General features: G+C 40.2%; 1 protein-coding gene across 5 annotated transcripts in view; it reads left to right on the top strand.

Annotated features, from left to right (window-relative positions):
* Positions 1–2,673: 2,673 nt before the first annotated feature.
* The window catches only part of LOC117213586 (growth arrest-specific protein 2-like), a 31,148-nt gene continuing 11,481 nt past the window's right edge, over positions 2,674–22,340 (top strand). For 4 of the 5 annotated variants that reach the window (XR_004488690.1, XR_004488689.1, XR_004488688.1 and 1 more), the window contains exons 1-2: positions 2,674–3,029; positions 15,623–16,057. Coding sequence is in view for 2 of the 5 variants with exons in the window: in XM_033459056.1 (XP_033314947.1) it covers positions 15,838–16,057 (220 nt within the window). In the remaining 3 variants the exon portion in view is untranslated. Of the gene's footprint in view, positions 3,030–11,860; positions 12,187–15,622; positions 16,058–22,340 lie in introns of those variants that run through there. The other variant, XM_033459057.1, reaches the window with a different exon arrangement.

Below are 22,340 nucleotides of genomic sequence, written 5' to 3'. Positions count from 1 at the left end.
AATTATTCTATCATTTTGGAACTTTGAAATTAAAATTTTAAACTTGTAGTTGCGCTATCTACAGAGTAATAGGTGAACTACAGTAAAGGTGGCGCTATCTACAGAGGAACAGGTGAAATACAGTAAAGGTTGCGCTCTACAAACTGTACAGGGTATATATTTTCAGATATGAGAAAGATTTCTTTACAGCCGGATTATTCATGATAAAGTGTCAAACATATATATAATATCTTATAAAAAATAAAATGACATACCATACAGCATTATTCTAATTTTCTTAAATCTATTGAATTACATTAATGTCAGTTTGGAAGGAAACAATAAATAAAATTAATTTATCAAGATTGCAGAATAATTGATCTTGAAAATAGTAAATCAACAATTACTTTTAAAGTATGATTCATACATGTAATAATCGGTGCATGGTAGAGCTTAGGGCAAGTTTCTTAGACACGACAATGGTAGTTCCTGGTACCGATAAATCATTGTTTTCATTTTAAATTTATTCTTATACTCATCTTCAGCACATTATAAATTAGTACATAGTATATGTTTTAATTTTCTATCTATTATACTTGTATATTATTTTATATTGAAATCGATTTAAAGTATTTATAGATAGTTTCGTCGGAAATAATATTGTATGATATATATACATATTACCATTACAAATTGAACAAGTGGAATACAGATAATAAACAGAGGAGTTACATGCGAATCGCGAAATCGGAAAAAGTGCCAATATTTCATGATATGTTTCGTGAGCCTCGCAATTGAATTTGTGAGATAATGCTTGGTGAGTGGCTTATCGAAACATACATTTACTGATAATTTGTCAGTTTATTATGATAAATTTAAAGAGTGTAATATTTCTTAATTATTCTACTTAATATTAAATGTTAGTTATTGGGGAAGATATTTGTTTTTTATATTTCTATTCTCTTTTTTTTACAATTAAATCACTATGCTTTAAAGATGTATATCTGTATCTAAGTGAGGATATTTGTTTACCATCGATAATAAATGATAAACGAGCTAAATCGTTCGGAATCCCAAGCTGCTGAGGCTTTTTTAAACGCCTGCTACACAAATGAGTATACTTGGGCGCGGCACTGTAGACACGTTTTTCAGGCCTCAAGTATACTTAGCGCTCCCTATAAAAAGGGCTAATAATTCGTGGATTACAACGCCCTTTACATAATCAGGAGGTTGTAATTAGTTTCCGCGTTAAATGAAATTACTTTCTTATAATTGTATGAATTTTAACTAGTAAGTAATCACGAACAATGGGATCTGGTATTTCCCAATATAACTTTCTAATGCTTTACGTATTAAAAGAATAATATTTTTCAATAATAAATAGTTTTATTGAAAACAGTATCTAATATATAGATTATATAATATATAATAATGTAAATCTAAATTTCAACGAGAACTTATACATTATATGCTAAAATATTCTAACTGTACTTTACATCATGAGCAATGAAAATACTGTTTTCAATGCATGCTTATTCTAGTCTCGAACACGCTATAATATTTTACGATACGTCAGTACGAGTAAGAGTGCAGCTACTGAATGAAAAGAGGTTTCTTCCGCCAGGTAACGCGGCTAATAAAGTAATTTGCAGGATCGTGACGCTATTCTTTGGGGAACCATCACACCCTCGGAACTTTCTTCACGCACGTGTATTACCGTTTAATTGTTCCCCACATCCCTGTTGTGCATATTACATCTCCTCTCCTTTATTCACTTTATATTAAATTAATAACCACGCAATCATAATAAAACTCAATTAATCACAGAACTTTCAACTCATTATATTTCTTCCTGCAACTGTATAAATAGAAGAAAACGTTAAAATTATCCATCGATCTTCTAATGCTTTCTTCCATATATTTTCTGTTAATATTTCTTATTTCTCTAGAAGGTAAACAAATAAAGTACTGAAAGCATCGAACTTGAACAACGTACGCACACACGCAGAGAATCGAATTTCTCGGCAGCACGAAGTGATAAGGGGTAGCTCGACGATGCCGAAAGTTGGTCCAGGGAGGAGGATACGAAGGATAGTATTCCTGGCCGGCAGAGAACGGCGAGTATTGATTAAGGGGTTCGTAGGGAGGTATCCTCGTAGTCGAGGGGATTTGCTCTGTGAATGCGCGCGGGGTTAAATGGAGGGGGTAGTCATGGGGTTGAAGAACACCGACACGAGCCGACGGGGGTGTTTGGCCGATGTACTTGTTCGGGGGATTGCACCCAGTGGATGCGTGTAAAACGCATGCGCGTCGTAACTCCGCTTTCGTACGCATGCACATTTCTGCGTGTATTTACAGTGCACGGTTGCCGAGCCGGTACGCATTGGCGGTTTGCACGTGGCATTCCCGGTGATTGACGGACAAAAGAAAGGGGGTTCGAGCTGCAAAAACTACGAAAGTAAAAAAGAGAAAAGGCAGTCAAAAGAAAGGTAGCTTGTCTCTCGGGCCGTATATATATATATAATCTTTCGAGCAAGACGTATACATCTTCGTAGCGAGACTCGCGTGTGAACGATCGCCTATCTCTCTTCGACTCACAGTCCGAGAGTAACGAGAGTGATCTCTGTCAAAGTCGCGTCTCGCGTGGCGTTTAGTGTACGCCGGTACATACGTGAAATACGCAATATAGTGGCCGTCAGTTCGGAGCGTGGTCGGTTGGTGAAACAGCGGGAGGTTCGTCCGTCTCGATAACACCTCCTTCTCGCTCTCCTTTTTTTTCGCATCCGTTCGTCTCGCTCTTTCGCCGTCGCTTCCCTCCCTCTTACTCTCACAGCGGCAACAGAACCGGCACTGGCACACCGAAGGGCTGCAGTTGCGATCGGATGATCGACGAGTACGCGTCTGTTGTGCGCACTGTTGTGTGTTCGTCCGGAATGTCAGGTGTCCTCTCGATTCTTCGAGTCTCCTATCCTCGGTGAATTGGAGCGACAGCAGAGCTGAAGCTTTGAATCAAACAACGAGTATGAGCGATGTTCACGAGGATCCGTGAGGTAAGGGAACTCATGTACTTACGTATTTTCCATTCGCGAATTGTAGGTTATACACGATGGTTCCTATAGTGGTTACACCGGTTTAGTCGCTATACAGATTTGTTTCACAGAATTGTTCGATGCGTGCCGAAATGTGCTATTAGTTTACGTTTGTTTCCAAGAAAAGACTCGAACGGGCGAAAATGAGTCAGTAATCGGAGAATTTTATCGAGCTCTTATTGATTATTTTCTTGCTATACCTTCGGCTCTTCTTTTCCGTGTAATCGTGGTCAATGTGATTTAACGTTTTGGACGAGTCTAAAAGTCCTCTCTCGAGGACTATCATGCGTATGAAAGAAGGAATCTGAAGAGAAGAAGTCGGAGCTAAACTGTTGCTTAATATAATTAAAAGTAAGGATATCTATAGTAGATTTCGTAGAACGTCAGAACAGGGTCCTTGGGAGAAACTAATAAGTGTCACATACTCGATGTAACAATTAGTCGACGAAGTGCGAGATACTCTCGCAATTCTTTCCGACTCGATCGATATTCGCGTCTGAGTAGTGAGTAATTAATCGACTAGTGGTATGATAGCACGAGGTACTTGACGTAGCGAAAGTGGCAGCAATAAGTAAGAGTTATCCCGGCGGTGATAACCCTTTCTATTTGCGCGATAAAATGTTTAGACGCAAATTGAATGCAATTGAGACGAATTGCGAAGAGTTACCAACTGAACGGGGACTAGTGAAAAACCGTTTATACACATATACCACGTTGACCATCTGTATATTTTAATTGACACGATGAACATCGTTGTTCGTGCTTCGCGTTAGTTTATTTATCGTGACTGTTCGACAGTGGTTATACGGGAGCCGAAGCTGTAATCTTGTCCCCACGTGTTTATCCATTATTTCAGTTGAAGCCTCGCTTACACTTTATTAACACTCATTGTTGCCAAGTGTTTACCTCTTTAGATACGAGAATACGCATTGATTGGTAGTAATTGTCATCGACTTGATGCTTATTATCTTCCTTTGTACGACCTGTCGACTTTAAGCAACATAGTAACTACGTTAGATTAACAAAAAAAAAAAAAAAAAAAAAAAACACAATGAACATATGCGATTTAAGATTCAGACAGAAGTTACGGTATGTATATGTTCTAATTTTTTAATCTTTCTGTCCATGGACAGCGAATTTTTATGCATTTACGTGAAAGTACGAAATATCCAAAGAACGATACTTGTCATAATATGTAGTGGATAAAACAAATCGTTGCCTGGACTCTGCTCTTTTGGCATTCGCATAAATATCCACAGCCTACTGGTAATTGGACTTCTACGATTTTTCGTTTATACATATAATAGGAGTTCGTGTTGAAATTCAATCGGTAGGTGTTCATTTAATTAAATACAAAGAAATAATATAAAGAAAATTCTTGGTGTAAAGTAAAATTGGAGAGTGAGGGGTCCAGAAGAAGATTCTCCGAGATACAGATGCGGGATCAAGTTTGTAATTGGAAGGTAACATCCGGTCCGGTTCTCACAGCAGGACGATCGGCTTTCGTTCGGCCGTGAACACGCCGTGGTGGAGGCGACGCAGGATCGTGAAAAGACGCCAGGCGAGAATACGGCCGCGACGAAGCTTAAACGTCGTTTGCTCGTGTGTGCCGCGCACATAAAGTCATTAAAGAATTTCTAAGGCGTCGGACAACGGCCTGCCTCCGCGAGCTTCGTTACACGCCATTGGCGAGCGTACGGTGGACGATGTAACATTTACGCGTATTTCGTCTCCTCCTGGTGATTAGTGGTCGACTTTAACACTCATCCGTTTCTCGTGTCTAATTGACACGTTGCGACAAACCAGCGAATCGCAGCTAGGGGATTCAGCTCCGTTTGCTTTCCAGCGATCTGAGTAAATCAAAAACAGACCATTCAAAAATCAAGTGTTGGAATACTTTCGTGAATGTGTATATAGGTCAACCTGTGTATATAAGTCGAATCTGGTTTTCGTGACGATGAAAAATTTGATACTGCGTTTGGTTATTCCTTCGCAATCGAATTTTCATTTGCTTACGAGTAAGTAATTGCAGGTGATTATAGTTTTTTATTCTGACGCGAGATGCAAGGATTAATAATTGGTATAGGTAGACTGTTTAATGGCGGAATAAACACACGAGGATAATATAACGAAACAAAAACCCGAAACACGTACATATTACGGTTATAAAAATTTCAAAATACGTATTATGGATACGTCTGCTGTGTTTAATGGTTAAAGGTAAAGGGTTTATAGATAAAACACGTAAAAAAAGGAGGTAACGATACTACGAAACTGTTTAAGATTACTGGGTCGATCGGAGAATTTACACGCTAACAGACATCGCGTTTAATAGACATAACTTTCCTGTTGAAATATAGTCGTTGTTACGATAATCAATAGACTGTAAGTCGTGATTCCAGGATATTTTTTACGTTCTTTTGTATTCTCAAATATTTCGATTACTGACATAAGTGAAAAAAAGGAACAAAAGCTCCGAAGAGATTGCCGTGGCAAACTTTTTCTTCTTTCTGTCCACTCATTTAACTCTTTCTTCGTATCTTTCGAAAGCTATTCAGTGGTATTGCATATGCATACAATTGCAGGTTTCGATGATTCACAGCAGTTACATTTTCCTCGACGATAGCGTGTCAACTAAACACAAGATCTTTTGAAATCGATGTTCTCGGAATCGATGTAATTACTCAATCCGAAGCTTTCGATTAATCGATTGCATAATATGTTCCCTGAATCCGTTGACTTTGCCATATAAGCGCAAATCTACGCGGGTGCATCTAAATTGCAAACCAGTCTGGTGAAAGAAATTTTCTCTTTTCCTTCTTGTTTTAAAATATGAACGTGGTTGAAATTTTAGAGGCAAAACGTGTGTTTACAACGAAACTACCATGGTGTAAGTTTAACGAAGTCACGACTTCGAAACCTACGTGTTCCGCGAATGCCTACTGCATACAAAGCACTGTAAATAATAACAAAAACGTTTACGGTGAAAATCGATAAAGCGTTCGATTGTCGAGAATACGTTTTGGTCTTTGTTTAACAGGGAACAATGAAGAAGAAGGCTATTTTCAGATATTTTTAGAGATTCTTAAGGTATTATATACGATAATTCTAGTTCTGTTCTAAATTGGTTTCTTTCGTTACCTAGAATGATTCATCGAGCAGAGTAATTAGGATATCATCTACTTAAATCTAATCTTTAGTGAAGTTTAGCAAAGAAAAGTTGGAACGTATTTGTAAGGGTCGGAGTAAAATGGAAGGTAGAGTACAAATGGATATAGTACATACGCTGCACGAGGTCTTTGGTATAACAATGGGTACTTATGAGCCTTACGGGTCAATTTTTAACCTCTGAATCACAGGGTTCATATTTAATTGACCTTTCTCTTTCAATTTATAATCACATTTACCTTTGATAAGTACATTGACTTTGATAAAGTTAAATAGGTGTAGGAATGTTGCGCCGTTGATTAATATTATTTCTCTAAAGTTGTATATATCGTATAATTTATATTTCATTTTTTACGATATCACGATCGGTGATTTCATTTTTTTTTTTTTTTTTTTACTTGAAGATGACAAATAAGACACAAATTCTCGTAATAACTCCGTGTGCACCGACTTTCTGATTAGTAGAACGTTCTGTAGCACATCGCACGGACATACTTATACGCGCTTACTATGGTCACGCTCCAAAACTGTTACTTATTACTTCAATCTTATTACCGCTAACGGAGCATTACCGCGTTTTAGAATCATATCTCCTCAGGTCCTCTCCAATCTTAGCCAACAGAAAATTTCCTATTCACGAGAAACGTTATTTCTTAATTTTCTCGTTTTGTCTCTACGTTATTTCCCGAATTACTTTCTACCAAATATAAATGATTTCCATTTCCACCATGACGGTTGCGCTTTACAATCAGAATGTTACAAGACGACCTGTTAGACAAAGATTGATAGAACTAATTACGATCAAACGGGTTAAAAGATTTTAATCGACCAACCGGTCTGGTTCTTAACTATAATTTTCTGCCGGTCTGTTTTCTTTGTCCCTTGTCAGGATCGTTGGATAGCGGGTTAAAAGGGCGTCCCATCCCATCTGTTTTATTTCCGCGCAGCATATTCCCGTCAGCGACGAGGTATTCTCGTTCTTCCTCGTCTTTTTTTTCGACAGTATACAGGGACAATCCCAATAACTCGTCAAACGACCAGGAAGAGGCAACACGGTACCTCAAACCACGCAGAAACGTATGGCCTCGTGGAACGGTAATTGGATAGGCACGCTCTGTTTATGCGATTTAATTAGACCCACAGAGCTACGGCGTTTGTAAATGGAATCCTGCGCACGGATTCCTTCCATATCTTTTCTCATTGACTGACATTGAAATAAAAAGTGCACCATGTACGTGTTCTGGAGCGGCGCCGGTAATCACGATGGCTTTCTACGCTCCTGAAATCGAACTCGATCGGAAGTCGATGGCGTGCCTCGGTGAATACGTTCCTCCACTTGGATCGATCAGTCGCCACGCTCGAGAATGATGATTAATTGCTTCGTTCTATCACAGTTATTTAATTTGATGATTTCAATAAGTGAATTTTTAAACCTTCAGAAATTAATATATTCGGTTAGTTTGGTTGATTTAGTTGGACTATCCTAGTAAACGTCACGCTTTACGATTTTATTTGATTTTCATTTCTCGGATATTCCACGATTTCTTCTTCTGTGCCGTGAACAGATCCCCTAGATCTTTAGAAGATGAATATATTAAGAATCGAGCCAGCAACCACTCAATGCGTTTGAAACTCGTACGATCGGATCTTTTATAGGTAATTCTTTTATTATTCAAATCAGAGGCTTTCTCGGGGTTTTTATCACACGCTATGGAGCCGACACATCTCGCTGTCTTGTTATAATTTAGAAAAGTATGTGTCTGGAATTATTTTTAATAATAAACGATCATTGGAATATCGTCGTATGAGAAATAGTAACGAACGTTGTTACCATTCTTGGTCTGCGAAATATTTACAAATTCGAAACGAAGACGTAACTTTTGTACTCGTCTTCGCGTAAGTTTACTTTGTATCGTTCGACGCCTATGCACACGGATTTTCCTGTATGAAAGTCTACACAAAGTCAAGAGAAGTTGTGCGAGGAAACGTTCACGTTGACGCGGTCCAGTTCGCCCGTTGCATTCAACATTCAACGTGTATCTTTTCGCTACCCTTGCGGAGGAGGAAAACCCTTAATTAGAGCAGCCATGTAATTATTCAAGAAGCTTGGCTTTTTAGCCGACAAAAAAGACCGTGTGTAACAAACGATGGAATGAATAAAACTGCGTGTTTGCAGGTTTGTCGGAACTTTGAACGATAATACGTGCCGTGCAACGTTTCCGTTTTCATCATCTGATTCATTTCCCTGGGATCGAAAGTGTCGTTTTTGGATATTGCTATTGGAAATTCGAAAATTCAAATTTAAAATTTAAAACGTTAAAGATCAAGAAGTTTGAATATTTAAAAATTTAGAAATTGAATTCGTATAGTTTATAGTTTGTAGATTTGTACAGTTGAAAATTTACGGAATTCAAGATTTGAATATTTGAAAGTGTGAAAATTTAAAAGTTCGAGAAATTATGTAGATTCGAAGTAAAGATTTCTCTTAGAAGTTCCACGATAAGGATCGTTTTCTCTCTCCTTTTGCTTGGTGCTTCTACCGCGGCAAAGGCTGTTATTATATTCAACCTGACGAAGTTCATCCGGCATCGGAACTATAGCAAAATGCGTCGAGCATGTTTCGACGTTGAAATTCATTCAAAAGGCAAATGGAGTCGCAACGAAATATCCGATGTGGGACGCGGAATAAGATAAATTACATACAGCAGTTTATATTCGCATTTCAAATGAAAATATTCATCACTGCTTGGTAATTGAGGAAAAAACGATCATAAAAAACCGAAAATAGCATTACATCGTTACGTAGCAGTCTCATAGTATACAGTCGTTCATTTAAGATACCACTGTTCACGTTACAGACCATTGACCACCCTCAACGAGCTCTTCTAATTGCCTGACCGGTCAATCTCAACAACCGCAACACTTGAGATAGCAAGCATCTCGGATCATTATCGTGTCATTATGCTAAACTAAATGACATCGAAGCGAAAGATTTTTCAGCGCTTCCAGGAACAAACTCTGTGTATTTTAATGACACATAAATCAAGTCGCGTTCAACGATGTACACATAACGACGTGCAAAATTTTATCAAATCGTACTATATTCAAGATTTCTGTCTTCATTCGTTAAAATTCCATTCGCGAGTTCCACTGTTTCTCAAATTTTTCATCTGCCGACAAAGATCCTCAAATTTGTTAGTAACATTCCTCGTAGTTTCCTCGAACAGAACCAGCCAACTCGAACTTTTTCATTTTATCGTTCGAAACAAAGCTTGACACTTGACCAAAGTCTTTTCCATCAAAAGACTGGCTGAACAAAAAGTTGGTTGTTTTTTGCCCCTGTTTATTCCCAGGCATCTTCCAACTCGACTTGTTTTCCCCCGCGCTCACAGATTGTCTGAATGGAGAACAACAGAAGAAGAAGCGGCGCGCTTCCGGCGGATCCAGTCGTATCGCTTTCATCGCGTTTCTACCGGGGGCCGGGCACGCGACTTTGTCGGCGCCTTTTACGGATCACAACGACGGTATCTTCCAGCGTAATCCGCCACCCACGTGTCCGAGTATTTGCCGCGCGAACGTAAACATCGATCGTGCACACGTGAACGTGTATCCTATCGATTCGATTCGCCTCGTAGTTCCATTGCCTCCGTTCACCACGACGCCTTCGGTTTTCGTTAAAATACACGTGACCTTGTTCTCCGAAATTACGACTCTTGTCCGGATAAAGCGACACGTGGGTCAAATCTCTCGCGGATACTGTTGACGCAGAGTACGCAATGTGCGTCATCGTGAAGCTGCTCTTTCGAAAAACGCACCCGCTACGGGGTTAATGGCGCAGAATTGTCAACACGGTGTCAGTGTGTTACACACGTGGTCTCAAAACGTGGCGTGGCGGATGATCGCTCACGCGTGAGTCTCGTGTACTTACTTACTACGTACCGGACGTGCACACGCCGGCATGGATGAGATTGTTGGTACGGTGTCGTGCGTTTTCGCCGGTTGAACGAGCAGTCGAGTTTTCTGGGAAGCGTCCGGGAAGCCCGACGACCGATCGACGATCCAATTCAGCGATTATCCGAGCCGCGGGTACGATTGTTAGCCGGTCGTTGCTCTCTTCGTACACGCGTGCTTCGATGTGGCTTTCCTACGACTAGCTTATCAGCTGATGAATATCGTTATCAAGGAATAAATGTGTAAAGAATATACTATGCTAATAATGGTGGAGAACGTTGGTGAAAATTAGCAAGTGTTCCTCAACATATGGCGTAATATTTACATAGCAGGCAGTGGTATTTGTCCATGAAGTGGTATTCGCAAGAGAAGGGGAGAGTAAAAATGAATTTGATGAAGTTGCTAATTTTCCATTAACAGGGACTATACTGCGATTTTTCTGTCTGCTCGCAAACAAGCGCATACATGTCGAATCTCATTTTTTCGTGGAAAGAAAGTTGAGTCGCGATGTTATTTGAAATGTTGGTATTAGAGGGCACGGAGAAGTTTAATTTCGAATTCTACTTGAAAGTGATTTTCAACTGCGCGTGCACGATTCGGTGCTTTCGAATGGCGGACTAACATGACCAAAGCATCTGAAACGTATCGCGTTGGAAGTAATTAGGACTAATTTGTCTAAGTACATGCTAAACCGTGTAGCAATTACACGTTAAATTTCATATTTGCTATTAATTGAATTTCTGGTTATTTGTTAAAACACGGTACATCGCAATCACGAGTTATTCAGAGTAATTAGCAGAGAAAAGTTCAAGGATGGAGCTTGTATATCGAAGCAATTTTTATGCACGGAATTTTGCAATCAATCTGTGTATCAATCTGTGAAGCGAACTGAAGTTTTAATTAACGTTTTCCAAACATCAAATTTTTGCCACTTCGATGTATAAAAAGTATCCTCGGTAATCCAATGACAGGTAATTTAAGCATTCCTTTCGTTATTTAATTACGAGCTAAAAGAAATTCTTCACCTTCCGAGGAATGTTACTTTTGCGGTTATATCGTACTTATTTGTATTCGTGAAAAGAGCACGTTAGAGGAACTAATGAAGTTAAACTTCATTAATCCTCTTGCATCTTATAAAGACTGGAAAGCAACCGATATGCACTTCGATAAGTTAATTGAAAGAACGCAACCGTAACTTTCTAAAGGATGAACCCCGCTACAAGTTCTTTCACCAAAACAATCTCACGAGAATTTCTACGTAATCATAATATTTACCCGTTTCGTTACATCATTCGCGCGAACGATAGAAAAAGCAAAAAAGCAAAACGAAAAAAGCAAAAGTAAAGCGATGAAACGCCAGTGGAGGAACGCTTGCAGAAACTTTTCCACTTTCCAATACACATGGTGGTACGAGAAAAAACGTTGGATTAGCGTGGTTTTCTTTTTCGATTGAGCGCCACGATTACGTCCGTTCGTGGAATACTTAGGCACGGCAAGCCGCGTTTACAATCGAACACAATTTCGCGCGTGGCGACGTCGCGTTTCGCGCCTGGAGACTTAATTAAAATCGGCATAATTTATTGGGTGCGTGGGTGCCACCACGCTCGCGACGCTGTTCGACGATCGACTCGAATCGAATACCGCGATTATCCCGCGAAACTTGCCATTCGTAAATATACGTTACCACGAGTCGGACAGCTTGTGTCATTCTGTGGGCGATGATCACGTGTTCCGTGTTAAATTGATTGACCACGTCGTAGAAACAAATTGCATCGGGTAATCGGTACGTTTTCATGGACTTCAAATTGCGAGCGATAACATTTCGCGATTATTTTCCTGATCGAATTCACGAATAAGCACTTCAGATGGGCGTTCGATGAGTGTGATCGTGGGTGTCGTGTATTGCGTGTACAAGTACATCGAAACGTAGCGGATGAAAGGATATGTACATAGTTCCGTATGAGATAAGAGTCCCTGTTCTACCGTGATTTTTAAGAAGGTAAGGGAAATTGGAATTACGTGGAATTTGTTAGATTCGAGAAATTATGGATGTGCATTGTAAGAGTATAGAGTATATGCTTTGTTATTGGCGAATTTTTTTAATAAGTAATGTATTTTGGTATTTATATTTATGCATCCACGTATTTATGATATACACGTACGTTTATCATTTTTTAAAAAACATATTGTATCAATGACGGAACGTCTGGTATCTTTGAAATTACTCTTTCGATAGTAATTGCTCGAATCGCGCTATCAAATGACTGACGTCTTCGAAATGTAGTGTATAGGTAAAGCTATATATCAATGACCTTCGAATGGAAGTTAACTGTGAATCGCTTAGAGCGACAATAACACGCAAATTCGTATAACTTCAGAAATAGCTACTATCTTATAGTAATTAGAGAATGCATTTGGTGTCACCATGAACACTAACACTACTTCGCCATATTGAAATTAAAACACTTTTGAACCGTATAATGACTTTCTCAAGTATCTCTGATATCATCAACTATTTCAAAGATTTTATTTAAATGGTTCATCCTGTCTCGTTTACACCTTTCATCAGCGTTGCCAGCAGCACGACCGTTGCTCCAGTTACAAAACACAAAACGACGGATGTCCAATTTTCAATTTCTCCAAAGGAACACATAGATACACACGACAGCGAACGTATGTACGCATAATTAAGAGATATCGGTGGAAAAGCAAACAAGAGCTCGCTCGCTATCTTGGCTCGATTAGGTTGCATCGACGCTTCACCTTGAGGCTAACACACTCGCTTCTCTGCTCCATTTGTCACGATAACGCGAAAATGCTATTAATTGGCCAGCTGTCGCCGGTAATAATCGATCACCAGGGTCGGTTGATTTACGAAAAACCCTATAACGCTCGCCCACCGAATATCTGGTAATTACTCAAGAATTCTCTATTTCTCTAAAATAACGACACACGTCGAAACGAGTCGGTTATCCGAACACATATTATCATTTATATTACTTTCCGTTTGTATCTGATTTAGTTTTGTATGCAAAATAATGATAATCGATTCTTGAGTAAATGAATATCCAGTAAAACGGTGAGTCATGTTCATATAAAAAGAAAAAAAAATTGAAGTTAATTACAGACTTGAAAAGAATAAAATACCATTAAAAATGCAACAGATCATCGATATACAATATACATGCATATATGGAAAATCTTTTCACTACAGATATTGTGATTACAGCTGCTTACATTATTTTAGTGCTAATAACTCTGTATTTACTCTTTTAATTCGAAGAAATTAACGCGCCTCCATATCTTAGTTAGAAGAATCGAACTATGAATAACTAATTCTGACCTCGAACCTGTTAACACATTAATAATCGCTAATGTATCATTGCACTTTTCCACGATTAAAGCAAGTCCGTGAGGATCAATTATCAGAAATTTGGAAAAAAAGCGTTTCGATTTCTTATCTTAATTTTTCGCGGTTCTTGTGTTTGAAGATTTCGGTAAAATTCAAATTACCAGTCTCTCGAACATAATAATATGATAATATATGAGATATCGAGGTTACACGATCATTTCAATAACTCTACACTTTGCTATTTGCAATTATCGTGCGACGCACGAGACACCACGTGATCTATCCGCAATTACGTTAACAAATCATATTTCCAGGCATAAATAGGGGAAAAAAGGAGCGAAAAAAGAAAAGACTAATGTTGCTTGCACGCATGGTCGAGGGTCCTCACCTGTTTACGACGGATTGCATTACATCGAGCAAATATAGCGACAGCAAGTTAATAGATCGATATCGAAGGACATACGTAGGTTTGCTCGTCGATCACGAGAATATCATCTGGATTTTCATTTCATCGATTCGAATAGATTCGACTTGATTTTCCTACTTTCAGGATTTTTACCTACATAGACATGTATATGTAAGTTCAAAAGCGCAAGACGCGAAAATATCGTTTTACAATTATTTCTCTTTAGAAATATAAACTTTGCCAATCTGCTCCGAAGCAATGAGAAGACCAAGTTTTTACAAAATTGAAATTTGAAATTTTTATTTTGAAGCAAACTACACGTATCCACGTGTGCTAACTCGAACTTCTAAGCGATTTTATAATCTTTCTGTATCTCTTTCGCTAATAGTAAAGCGTATTGAACGCTTACATCAGACAGCGTTCGCCATTAGATTTACGTCACGCGAAGGCGATAGCGTTCTCCGTGGAAGCTTAGAAGGATTTATGAAGATTTCATTTTTTTCACCCATTTATTCTCTTCTGTCCTGCTTTTTTTTCCCATTCCCCTCGTTCGATCGTTCGATCGTTCGAATCCCACGCAACGATTCAGTAAAATCGCGAGGTTTCTGCGTGAGACGTCTCGCGTTCCCCGGGGGCTGTCGATGAATGCTAATGGCGTCGAATGTCGTTTAAATACAGAGGCGTTTGTGGACATTGTGAACGCGAGCCTCGTGGAAATTTATGTTCATTCCTTGAACCGCGATCTACCAACGACACGTCGGTGACTATATTTATTATCAGGCTGCGAATATTTATGCAGATTAAAATTTTGTGAACAGAATTGAAGAGATGAAACCTAAACAGAGATTTATTTCATGCATTGGATATTAATCATGACTGAGCCCCTGCATAATAAACCGTGTAACAAGTTTGCAGTATCCACCTCGAGGTCGAGAAGTCTCATTCTGCAGTCTCATCCCTCTCAGGGCTATTACGAAAGATTGTCGACCGGGATATTATAAACAGCTCCGCGTAACATAAAACCCATTCATTCCCGAAAACGCCACTCGAGGCTCGTTTTCCTTGCTGCCAGTCATTCGTGTCAGACTCATCTCTTGGCCAGCGGCCTCTTCATCTCTTGGCCCGTTTATGGTTAACTTATGCCCGTGTCTTCCGGCATGGATCTTGCGTCGTTTATCTATCACATTAACAAGGAAGTTAGAGAACCCGAAAACGAAAAAATATTTAAAACTCTGTAAATACAGCCTTCCGCATTAAAATTAAAACAAGAAAAAGAGAAAGGCAGTTCCACGAAACAGATAGTTTTCGAAATAAAAATCCGTAGATGTATCGCGATTCCATAAAAGTCGGTCGAAATTGCAACATTCAGAGGTCCGTGTTTCTCAACTAAATTCGACCAAAAAGATGACTTATACCTTAAACCCTATAAATTTCACGTGCACCGCAACGTATACCACTTGAAAAATGGCCCTGGTAACTGGTTAGATAAAGCGAGTAGATAAAACCCATAATCAGTTAGCGAAGCACTGTTGTATCTCAGCTGGTTGAATCGCGGACGGCTTTCCTGGTATTCGGATCATCAAGATCGCTTCCTTCCTTGCTCGATGGCAAGAAGAAATCGAGGCAACATGATCACGTTAAGACGCACGATAAGACAGAGAGGGTTTTGGTTTTCAGGCTCGCGTAATCGACAGACGTGCCGCATTGCATCGCCGGGACTCTTTAGCAGTCGAGAGGAACCGGTGAGAAATCGGTGGTGCATCCGAAGGAAACCTGCAGACACCAGACGGGCGAAAAGAGAAGGGAAATATTAAATCTGGTCTGGTGGAGGACAAGAGGAAGTGGGGCCGGTGCGGGCCACCGGGACGCTTCTCGGTCCTTTCCGCCTCAGGATGTCGTACGCCAATCGATTCCCGTCTTCGCAGCACACCCGTTATCGTAGCAGCTGGGGACCCTCTTCAGTGACTGTGTTCAATCGCGCCGACGTGCCCAGGCCCTCGCCGGAAGAGGAAGAGTACGCAGAGTTCTATCACGAGCGTCTGCACTCGGCACAAAGCAGACAGTTGCTGCCGCTGCAGGAGGACCTCGCCGATTGGATCAATAAAACGTTGAGTGAGTAGCTGTCTCATTTTATATTGCGAGATTTCGAAGGGAAGTAAGGGGAGGCAGGGTGGGACAGGAATGTGCAAGCTTGCGGGGTTGAGACGTGTTGGCATTGCTGGATGGTAACCAGAGAAACATGTGGGATCAGTGGTAGCAGCGATGACATAACATGCTTGTCAGGTGGAATTGTTGTATTGGAGGAATTAGACGAAGCTAGGATTAGACGTTGATGTGGCTCACAGAGTAATCGCTTGATAAGGAACAGCGAAACCTTTGAAAGGGACTGTTCTTTCTTTGTTTTTGCTTCTTATGGAGGTTTGTTCGCAAACCGTGAATCTTTGCAATTACGTTCCCGGACCGTGAAGAATTAAAAGTAGGAAATACTACTTCAGGATTTGAAGTAATTTTATTCTACTTAAAATGCATACTTTTTATAATTCGATATATAGGGTAGTCTGAATAATTCCTGATTATATCAATTCTTGAATAACATAGTAAATAAGAATTGGATCACCCTATGCATGCCGCTGTGAAATTTTTCGATCGATGAACTAAATTCGTCCATCGTCTTGATTTGCGAGAGGTGACTGGCGCGGAAACTCGTCGTATCCGCTTCCCGTAATCTTTTATCTATCGATCGATGTTTCAATCGGTTTGTGAAAGCCTCTCATAAATTCACGTAATATTTATCACGAGTAAAGGATATTTGTCTTTTTAGAAAGAAATCACAACGTGTGAATTTTGTTTACATCCAACGTTTAAAATTTCTATATTTAGAAAAAGCTCATCGTACTTGAAATCTCATAGTGATTTTCATGGACATTTAGCAAAAGTAAATGTTGAAAATTCCAGACCGTGGAAGCATTTTCTTATCGTAACAAGTAAGCTTCTATTTTTACGTGCTTGTGAAAGTTACGAGGTGCAGAAAGGAATCGACATGACGTAACGAGGATCGCAGTTCCGTGCGTGTACTCGGCTGCTTTTTTTCCGTGACCGCGTGTTTTCTTCGCGATGTGGGTTCGCCTTAAAGGGACGGAGGAAAGAGCTCGTCGCTCGGCGGTATACAAGGCGTGCGTACACGGCTTTCGTAGCACACAAAAGGTTCGCATCTGGCGCGACGTGGGAAAGGATATTCGTAACATTTGGCCTTTCGTTCCATCGCGTTTTTGGCGGATGGTTTCGCGAACGAGAACGTATCCGTATTTCCCGATACGAAGATTTTTCCAATTTAACGATTTGATAGTCGACAATTTTAATAGATCGTTTTGAATGTACAGCAAGAAATGTGATAAATGCGAATAATAATTGATCGATCAATTTACCGTGCTTTGGAGTTATTAGAAGTAAAGATAATCGGAATATGTTATGCAGAATCGTAGAGGTAATTAATGAAAGCGATGAGATCATAGGAACAAAGATGAGAATAAGAATAATAAGTATGTGGAACATTTATGTAACGTGTATATTGTTAATATAATAAAATGTATACCGGATGATGAACAAAGATGGGGCAAAGTGTTAGAAATATACAGAGGAAATCGAGGCTGCGATTTCCAGACTTTGTAAAAACAAAGCAAGCGATCGTAATTAACAAGGGATTGAAAAATAATTCCATTTTGGATTCGTTGATTATAAATGAATTAATATCGTTGAATTTGATTAATTAGTAATGGATGAAATGTGCATCGGTTAACCGGCGTGGATTTATTGCCGAATAATTTGCATCCGTAAAATGGAATCCATTATGACGATGCAAATCCGGCTGCATTGGTTAAGATCCCTGAGCCCATGCATGATTCAAGAAATCCTATAAGGATCGACGATCGATGTCGCATCTTGTAGCAGATTTATGTGTTTCGCACAGTGGAACGATAGAGTGATATTTGGGGAATTTTTGAATTGTTAGATATATTAATACGCATGTCTGAGATATTCCTGTAGGATGTATCTTCGTTCCTGATGGATTCTTATTGGGACATTCGACAGAAGTTTGCTAATGATATCGTATAAAGATCAAAGTATTTTCTCGGTTTTAGTATTGGAATATCGGTACAAAAATGTACAAAAAGTACCGTAAACGATGATTATTATTATTATTAATGCAAATAAAATTCTATTCGTTAGAAATTCAAATAGAACTGGTTTAATTCGCTGTAACTGCCTAATTTAAATGAAGAATTTAAATAGAAATAGGATAATTGATACCTATAATCGTCTAATTTGAATAAAAAGTCTATTTTAGACAGAGGCATGTTCCGATATCTTCGTCTCAGATTCGTTTTTTTCTTCTGGATAGCTTCGTAGATCAAACAGCAACATGGACTAGCCGTCGCATCGACTAAGATAATCCGCGAGATCTCTGGCGCGATACATTAACGAACTTCAAAGTGGGTGAAAGTTCTCTTCATTGACTGGATTACACGCAAAGATCACGAAACGCGCGTTCTCAGAGGCAACGTATAGCTAATACTACGAGAATCTTAAACCCTTTCCGCTCCATTCCATCCGAGAAAACAGTTGGTGGGTGAATTCGTAGAATACGTATTCGTTTTCTCGTTCGATCCATTTACCTAGCGTTCGCTTGAAATTGTTACAGTTCCTAATTTCTCTGACGCTTCATACTTTGCCATTGCTTTTACTAAATTACAGAAGAATTGATTTTTAATTTGTAAAAAGATACGGAAGAATTTTTAAGAAGTACGTGAAACGTTGAAAAGGTGGATAAAACAGATACTCTTTCTCTACCACAGAAATGGATGTTCCTGCTTTCTTAGAAACTAATCAGTTCACGGAGAGTCTAGCGCTTTTTTCGTCTCAGGTACCAGTGTGACCGCCTTTCTGAACTACTACTTTCCTAATACGGCGATAATACGAGCCGTTGCGTAAAATAGAACCGCCCCGATTCATCGAACGTCGCACAAAGTCACCATTCTGACTTATACTACTTTAAGTAAATAACTTTAGCTATTTGATAGCCTACTTTTGCGTTGCTGTTAATAATCTGCCTAGAGGCATCCTCCAAGACTCGTAATTCACAAGACTCGCTTACGTAGAGCTTCTTTTATCGGCGAACTTATTACAAAACTTGATCGATAATCCGCATTCGAGTATTCATCCTGCCGAAGGACTCGATGTCTCGAACTGAAATGGAACAAGCTGCCGTTTCGTTGTTCTTTTTTTTATCTGGTTTACCGGCAACGTTGTTATCGATGTCAAGGAAGGTTGTTTCCGTACGAAATGTCTGTAACATGTTGCCATATATTTTGGTGAACGGAGCGTTCGGACGATCGCGGTTTCATGCGACCTCGAAGAATCCAGCCGCAAGATCTGGACCACCATGAAGGATTACGACACGAGCGGTCTCTCGAAGAAAAACGACTAATACGCGCGCCGACTGGTACCGTGTCGTCTTTCGGGATGCGAACAGATTGCTTTGAATTACGCGAAACGCGGTTGCACGGAATTTATTAACGAAACGACTCGCTGTTACTTTATTAGCTCGCTATGGCGGACGCTTTCGATCTACAAAGTATGTTACGCCGCGCGACTCTCTGCCTGGCCCAGGTCACACACCGCGGGCCAGACGGACACCAGAGGTCCGCTCTTCCGTACGGCGTACCCTCAATAGCCTTAAGCACCGTCCATAAATCATAGATTTACGAGAAAAGGTCCTTTAAACAAAACAAACATCTGGTCCCGAGGAGTTTCTAAATACTATTGTCTACCACGGCAGGACAAGGGAAAGTTGTTTTTTTGTCACGTACGCGGCAACTTTCCCCCCATTAATCACTTTCTCTCGAGGGCAGTTAAGACCCTTCGTTTGAGCAATTAAAAACGAAGGCTAATCCCTCGCTCTCCCAAATAACATCGGCTCGAACAAATCCGATGGTCCCAGGGACGAGACTGATCCTTAGCCTTCCTCCGAGACAGCATCGTCTCCCAAGAGGCACTGATTTCACATCCTTCGAACGGTCAACATCCTTCGAGCGGGTATACACACCCGCAGATGAGTCACTCACTCATCTCGTACACACGCACCAGTGTAACTATCCTCGTTAGAAGTTGTGGAATAAACGGTGAAATATAACTTACTACTGTGTCATATTCAATCAACCACCTCTGTTATCCTAACCGAAACAGGGGAACGACTACTTCGCGGCGTCGATTCACCGAATCGTAGCGAGAATTTACGCCTCTCGCTGACGCGTTTTCCTCGCGACCGCGTCTCTCCGCGAACGGTCGTAACAAAGTACATTTTGAACGTGGAATGTGGATCTTTCGATTTTATTTCTTATCCGTTTGATAATCTTTCTCTATCTGATTCTATTATCGAAAAGATTTAGAAAGCATCGAATCGATACAATGTGTAGGAAATCGGCACTGATATCGAAAGTAGCTTGATAAATATCTTCGTTCTTACGCGTACATAATACGCTTGTGCACTTATAAGACGTGAAGTACTTTTGAATGCAGACGATAAGAGATATTATTATAAACACGAGAGAAGAATAAATAAAACTAACGCAGAATTAGAAAAGATTAAAAAGAAACTTTCTTTTTCAAACTATCTACTTTGGTAGATACGTGTCGTTTTGAAATTCATACTCTTAATTATCACACGGCCGCATATCGAATGACCAAAACTGCGATAATTAGTACAATAATCTTTCGTTATATCGACGTTGAGCAGTACTTGCGTATCTAATTATATCGCGTGGTAATATCACGTTGGTTTCTCATCGCAGCTTCAAAGCTGCAGCATTCTAGAGAGAAAAAAGAGGAACAACGAGAGAGAAAGATAGGTCGGCAGCCTTTGCTCGCGGAATCGTGTGTGGGTACCTCTGCCGTGTCGTTACTATTCTCGTTCCGCCGGTGCGGTGTACGATTGAAGCGTGCATACCCACACCCACGCCAGCGTTAACGGAGGAGGAGACCGTTTGAAATGCAGCGTGGCGGTCAACTCTCCCGTCTGCATTCAATCGAGGGGGAACTTAATGCGCGAGGGTGAGCCACACGCGGGGTGTTTACGCGGGGAAAGATAACCAGGGGCTTGACGACGTTTCGCTGTTTGAACTGAATTATTTCGAGTGTGTCCACGACTGTCGCTCCAATTAGCGTTTCGCGTGCACAAGGTAAATGAACGCGCAACGCGACTACGCTTCGAAACAGCTTCAATGATTAACGATTATTGACGGTGATATGAATTCTGTAAAACAAAAAAAAAAGGAAAAAAAAAAGAAAGTGTTACGCCGCGCGACTCTCTGCCTGGCCCAGGTCACACACCGCGGGCCAGACGGACACCAGAGGTCCGCTCTTCCGTACGGCGTACCCTCAATAGCCTTAAGCACCGTCCATAAATCATAGATTTACGAGAAAAGGTCCTTTAAACAAAACAAACATCTGGTCCCGAGGAGTTTCTAAATACTATTGTCTACCACGGCAGGACAAGGGAAAGTTGTTTTTTTGTCACGCACGCGGCAACTTTCCCCCCATTAATCACTTTCTCTCGAGGGCAGTTAAGACCCTTCGTTTGAACAATTAAAAACGAAGGCTAATCCCTCGCTCTCCTAAATAACATCGGCACGAACAAATCCGATGGTCCCGTGGGCTAGACCGATCCTTAGCCTTCCTCCGAGACAGCATCGTCTCCCAAGGGCACTGTGTTTGCATCCTTCGAACGAGCAGCATCCTTCGAGCGGGCTCTCCACCAATCTCGTATATACGCACCAGTGTAGCATCCTCGTCATAAGTGTGGAATAAACGGTGAAACCTAACTTACTACTGTGTAATATTCAATCAACCACCTCTGTTATCCTACCCGAAACAGGGGAACGACTACTTCGCGGCGTCGATTCACCGAATCGTAGCGAGAAGTTACGCCTCTCGCTGACGCGTTTTCCTCGCGACCGCGTCTCTCCGCGAACGGTCGTAACAGAAAGACTAATCCTCTTGTGGGATATAGATAATATTTTGCCGCGTTGGTTGGATTCTTCGTACTGTGGAACGAATTAGTTCTCTATAAACGAATGCCTTTTTGTTTATGTAATTACAGAGAAGCTATGGTTTATTTTTAGAGAAAATAAAATATAAATTAGTAATTGTTATCAATAAGAGATTAAAATATGGATAGTTTATAAGAGGAAATAGAATCGTTGTACACCCACATGTATCCCTAATTCTTTGATTAAATTACATCCTGTCAAAAACGAGCTAGTGTCCAGATACTTGTATGAGGTAGTGCATGTCACGAGGAGTGTCGTAATTGGATGATTGGTGGGGATTGTAGTTTGTT

The sequence above is a fragment of the Bombus bifarius genome, unplaced genomic scaffold (assembly GCF_011952205.1).
Source record: "Bombus bifarius isolate JDL3187 unplaced genomic scaffold, Bbif_JDL3187 scf7180000009125, whole genome shotgun sequence".
NCBI lineage: Eukaryota > Metazoa > Arthropoda > Insecta > Hymenoptera > Apidae > Bombus > Bombus bifarius.
Note: the sequence above shows the minus strand (reverse complement) of the source record. Positions and strands in the feature narration are given on the sequence as shown.